General features: G+C 31.7%; 1 protein-coding gene across 1 annotated transcript; it reads right to left on the bottom strand.

Moving 5' to 3' along the window:
* Window positions 2532–6110, bottom strand: LOC109347867. Its single transcript, XM_019587962.1, has 3 exons — window positions 5755–6110; window positions 3775–3874; window positions 2532–2942 (listed from the first exon to the last, which is right to left on the bottom strand). Exons 1-3 carry the CDS (start codon window positions 5996–5998, stop codon window positions 2870–2872), a joined length of 417 nt encoding a protein of 138 aa, XP_019443507.1. The 5' UTR covers window positions 5999–6110; the 3' UTR covers window positions 2532–2869.

Genomic DNA, 6608 nt, shown 5'->3' with positions numbered 1-6608 from the left:
ATCAAAGGCTGCCCTAGGAGGGTTTACATCATTATTTATTCATAGATCAAGTATAAAAGTGTGCTTAGCTGCTAGATACTCTTGAGTAAATTAATCGAATAAAATAATTGGCATAACTCATTTTAAAATTAGCTTATGCGGATTCTGAAAATAAATGTCTTTCATCTCATTCAACACACGAGTTCAAAGATTTGTTTTCTTTTAATTTTCTATTTACCCGAGATATTTATTTATTTTTACTTTTCTTTTAATTTACTTATTAGAATATTTTTATTAATATATCTAATATTTATACAAAATCTAAGTGAAATCGATCTTGTACTTGCTCAATTATATTTGGGGTAAGACGCATGCAATTGCAAGTTATCTTAAAACTGTACAAAACGACAAGTTTTAGTGTTATTTCTAGGGATTAGTTTGTTATAATTTAGATATTTGTTACACTTATTCTTATACTAGTTGATTTTTCTTTTCTTACTTTATTTATTTTATTTTTTGCTTATTTTATTCTCTTTATTACTAACTTTTTGTTTCCTTTTTTGTTAAGTAGTTATATAGGAAGATGTGCACATGACCATACAATTTTGAAACTTTTCTATGGAGTGCATACATCTTTGTATCTTTTCTATCCCAATAATAGAGTGGTCTTAATAACCTAAGGCTTAATTAGGGATGATAATAGGGGAACGAGAATGACATACCCATACTTATACACGTGATATTTGTGGGTATCGATATACTTATCAGGTATACAGGGATACTGAACGAGTTTTTAAGTTTAAATATATACATATATATATATATATATATTTAATAATCATGAATAATAAAATTTATGTATATGTATTATATTTTAGGAAAAAGTATATAGAACCACCTTAAACATTACATCTTTTATAAATAGGAGTCATTAACTTTAATTTCATCCTAATCAAACTTTAAACTTCTCTCATCTACAAATTAGATCATTATGTTAAGTCTCAGTTAGGTTATGTGTAGTGTATGCAATACCTTAAACTTTATATATTTTTTAAATAGGGATCACATGCTTCACTCCCCAAACTAATCTTAAATTTCTACTATTCATAAAATAGTAGACCCTTGTGTTAAGTTTGCGTTAGAAATGGAGTAAACCAAATATATAGTAAAATAGAAAATAAAGATAGTTAATCAGAAAATAAAGATTGAATCATTCAATTGCAAAAATACTCTCTTTAATAAGAACTTTTAAGAAATTTCTTAGTTTTGGTGGGGAGGTGGCTATGACAGAGCTAAAATGTAAGAAAATATATTTGTCTTTCATACTGTGGGGCCGAGGGGATTATTAAAGGGGAGAGGGGGATTGCATGTTTAAAACCAGGAACCAGTATCTTCTCACCTGACATTTCTCGCCCTGGAATAGATTGAATATGGTGGCTTTGTTGAAATGGAAACAGAATGGTCTTTCCCGTTATGTTGCTTTTTTATTATGATTTTAAATTAATAAATCAATGGTGGAAATTAAATAAATTGAATGGTTAGACTTTACTGTTAAATAATCTAATGGAGATTTAACAAAAGAGTTCATTTTATGAACGAGGAAAGTTTAATGATCAACTGAGATGAAATTAAAGTTAGGGATCCCATTTGCAATAGATAAGTTTAAAGGGGCTATATACATTTTTCACTATATTTTAATAACTAAAATTTAGTATAAACTAATAATAAAATAGATAATATATACGTATAAAATAAAATAAAAATATAAAATATTTAACTAAAAAATAAATTTATAAATACACATATATCCACAAGATATCATAATACCCATTTTTACTCATAGGCTCTCTTTACAAGTATTAATTACGAACATTTTAGCAAGTATCATGGGACAGGTTTTTTATTGCCATCCCTAGGCTTAATTCAAACTTTATACCTTGGGTTTTAACTCTTTACCTTTTATTTTTTTTACATGTGAAATGAACTGTCAATTTTTTAATCTAAATTCCCATGTTTAAAACAAATTCTTCAAAAGCTACATGGGGAGGTTTAAATATTTATTAGCAAAGTCTTCTCACCATGGTCAGTGAAAGATGAGACAAACATCTTCTCTTCCAAAAAGTGTATCACTCCATATATTATTTTATGATTAGTCAAGAAAATAATTAATTATTAAATTTTTAACTTAAATATATTTTTTTAACCATCGTAGCACATTGACATTAGATGTGCTCCTTGAAAGATGGTACCGTGTGCAATATTTTTATAATGAGCTATAACACAAAGGGTCTAACTAGGAAAAGTATTACATTCTTAAACATGGAGGAGATCCTCTTACCTCATATCTTAGCCATCAATTCTAGAGAAATTCAATAGTTTAGATCTATTCATTAATTTAAATCATTTGATTTCCCTAGAATTGATGACTAAAATATGAAGTAAGATTTTTAAACTTACTCGAGTTTCTGGATCCCCTCTCTTTTAAACATGATCTCAAAATAGGCTTCTCCTTATATATCATAAAATTCTCAACAATGAGACTTAATCATATGTGTATGATAATTATCTCTCATAATTCATCTGGAATATTTAAAAAAACAAAATAAACAGAAAGCATGAGAAATAGGACTGGTAACTAGAACAATCAAACAAGGGTCTTTAAACCCACCACACTAGATTTCACTGTAGTGCTGGGCATAAAACTAATACTAGAGTTAAAATTATTGCAACTGAGGAGAAAATATTCAAATAGGTAAAATAAACAGAATCTTAAATAGGTGCTTAAAAAATGTTCATTGCAGATCTCTTAGGGTAACAAACTTCACCATGTTTCTCACTGGATCTGATCATGAAGTACACTATTGAACCTTTAGCTCCATAGTCAATGATATTAAGCTGTAATCCTAAAACGACCCTTCGCTATTCTTCGAGCAATTACTTTTCTGCCACCCGTGGTTGCCTTCCTGCTCATGTAAAAGAAAATCATGTTATCCACACATTAAAATTGTGTTTGAGTACCGACAAGGTGTTGGTCCATTAATGTAAAGCTCCGCTAAATCCTCAGGATGACCAAAAGGTCAAGAATTTGATTTTTGGGAGCGACACTTATTGGGAGAGACAGCTACACATACCGAAATGGATTAATTCCTGACCCAAAAGGGTATAGGGATACCCTAAGTAGTACCAAAAAAAGTTGTGTTTGAGATTACTGGTGTGAATTTGCATTTCAGACATACTATAACTAAGTATTTCTGTCCCACTAATCATTAATCATAAGTGAAATGAGAATTTCGTAGCACCACAACCAGGAAGCAGGACTTGATCATTCACTCACTCATAAGGAACAGTGAAAAAACCGAGTGAGAAAAGAAGCAAGTCGCCCGTTGGGTCTAATAGCATGCACACTAGGTTTGCCACTTTGCTTGGTCAGGGTCTAAAATGTGACACCCATTTATCCACAATATTTCTTATTTCAGAAAAATAAATTTGGATTATGTGGGGTGTCCACATTATTATCAATTTATATATGTCAAAAACAAAGCAAAAATAGTCTAGAGGCAAAGGCAAAATAAGGAAAGATGATATCAATATGGGGAAACATTCCAAGAACAAGCCATGTATTCATTGAAAAGGTTATAAAATATTCTTGACAATTTCCAAGCTATCTACACATATATACCAACATGCCATGAGAACTAAGCGATGCAAGGAATAATAAAATTGCATGAGGTTAAATAGTCATCTATCCACATTTCTATAATAAAGGACACATAGAGAGAAGAAAGTGGGGCTTACCGAGCAAAATATCCATGGTTCCTCTTTCTGCGGAGAATGCTAGGTTGAAATGTCCTTTTTGTTGATAAAAGCATTCCCTCTTCTGATGAAGAAGCATCCCCTGCGAAACAATGATAAACACTTGATTACAAAATCAAGGACTTCAGCCCAAAAACAAAGAATCATGAGGGAGGTCAACTGCTTCAAAACTCACAAGACTTTATCTTACAATTTAAACTAGAATGAGAAATAAACTTTCTATGGAAATTTAGATCATGACATAACAATTTGAGTGTGATAAAAAGATAAATTGCATCTCTTCCTCTCATAAAAATAGTCTTTCCGGCATCCATTTTGGACAACCACCATAAGGACGCTGGAAAGACGCGACTGGCATCAGAAGGCACTGCCTTCATGAGTGAGAACTTTGATCTGTGAACTACTGTTATTGTGAGCTCTGATCAGCAACCTGCTGTTATCGTGAACCCAATTAAACCGTCATTTTTAACAAAATGTGATGTGATCCGGAGGTTGGATTCATCAGGGTTTATCAACTATTTTTTTCCATGATTGTACATGCACAAAGACATGCAGAATGCCAAACTATAAGCAGCAGATTTTCCATGGTTTCCATAATAAAATCATCAAAATTTTACCTCTGAACAACCTTCTAATTCCAAATCCATTTATTCCTTTACCCACTTATGCCTTTATAACACAAGACTTTACTACTCAAGTTGTGTTGCCGTTATATACTCATCATCAATACATAGCAGGATTCATTATGGCAGGAGGTTTTGCTCATGGAGCTATCTTTGTTATAAGAGAATTTTGTTAATGAAGAAAAATGCCTCACAGAATTTATACGATCTCTATCCCATGACATTCAACCCATCAAGTGTGACAAACTAAAATTGCATTGAAATGATGTTGAAGTGAAACAAATCCATTTTCCTTCCTTTCTGGATAAAAGTTTACTATTGCTATAACTTCTATACAAGCTCTTAAACTCACATTGCTTTGTTTCAAAGCTAAAGATGTTTATAAAGAACAAGCAAAAGGTAATAGTCTTTCTAACTCACAAACCACTATGCAACACAACCATACTCATAAAAATCTCTTCCACGAAAACATTAATCAAACCATAGAATAGAAAGACACAAAATCCATCACAATAATAAATATCTCATCCAGTGATGCAAATTGCAGACTGCATCACATAATGTGACCGCAATATTGCATTTGTGGTGATCGCCACAACCACATACACCGTTGCGATGTGATACCAAATCACAATGATGCGCCCACATCAGGCCACAGCGCAACCGCATTTCGGCCTCATCACACCACATCATGTTCAAAATTATTGTTTTTATCACAAAATGCATCACACCACAACGGCCACAATAACCATAATGGCAGTAACTGCAACCGTGACTGCAATTTAGAACACCGAGCTCATCATACATTAGAAAACAAAATCCACTAATCCATCAAAGTTTATAGTATACAGCCCCGGTATGACATTTAATTTATTATTTATAAAAACAACACATGAAACATGTTTCGAGAAGAATTTTTTAAATTTTAGCACAATAGCTCTTTTTTCCAGAGTTTTCTGGTCTGAATCCCTCGATATCTAGCCCTCAAATTGAACATCGAGCGGAAAAAAGACTCCCTCGAGTGGAACAAACCTATCCAAGCATCTATTCTTTTCATTTCTAATATTCTCAGCCAATACAGAGAACCTCTCCCGGTTCAATTTGTTTTTTTTAATGTAAGAAACTGCGCAGTTATCGAAATTTGAACTCGAGTACTCAATACTTTATATCTCAATATCTGGTAACTCTACCAACTGAATCTCGATATCTCATAACTCTACCAACTGAACTGACTCTAACCAAAAGTGTTTTCAATTACAAGCTAATTAAAACATAAAAAAATAAGGTAATAAAAAACACAGAATATTTAATAAAAAAAGCAAAAGGTTTAAGATTATACCATCAGGTAAGAAGAACGGGAGATAAGGGAGGCCACATGGGTAAAGGAACGCTTGAGAGGAAAGCTTGTTGATCGATTCGGCGTCGTTTTGAGGGAAGTGAGGAAAAGTGGGGAAGTTAGAGAGTGATGGGAAAAGATGAGGAGTGATTTGAGGGTAATTGGAATGAGGAGTTTGATGAAGAAATGGTTGGGAAATTCGATTCAAGAAAAATGCACCATTTCTGATAACGGTTTTTGATGCCATTTTTTGTTGTTGTAATCGAAGAGCGTGTGTTAAAACCCTAAACTCGAAAAGATGATGAAGTTTGAAGAATGAAGAATAGAAATTGGAGATTTAGGGGTGGATTGAAGTTCGGGCTTGAACGGTCCGACCCGGAATGCAGGGTGTGATATTATTTTTGATATATAAAAAATAAAGAAACTACTAATAATTTAAGGTTTTTTTTAGTAATATAAATATTCAGATATCATTGAGTTTTAGTTAAATTACACAAATTTTCTTTTTTTAAACATACATAAATTATCTCTAATTATTACACAAATCACCCCTAATTACACATATGTATTATGTTGGTCACCCTTTATAGGAGAGATAAATATTATTTCTTAAACAAAAAATGATAACAATTGTAATTAAGTAAAATAAATATGGTATATTAGAAAGACAAATCAAAATATTATAATATTCAATATTTTAACCTTATTTTGGTTAATTACAATATAGTATAAGGGTGATTTAAACATCTTCATGTCTTCATAATATATCACATTTAGTTTGACTTAATTACATTCATCACCATTTTTTGTTTAAGAAATTATAATTATCTCTCTTATAGGGGTGACTAATGTAATAT

Source organism: Lupinus angustifolius, chromosome LG05 (assembly GCF_001865875.1).
Source record: "Lupinus angustifolius cultivar Tanjil chromosome LG05, LupAngTanjil_v1.0, whole genome shotgun sequence".
NCBI classification, from domain to species: Eukaryota; Viridiplantae; Streptophyta; class Magnoliopsida; order Fabales; family Fabaceae; genus Lupinus; species Lupinus angustifolius.
Note: the sequence above shows the minus strand (reverse complement) of the source record. Positions and strands in the feature narration are given on the sequence as shown.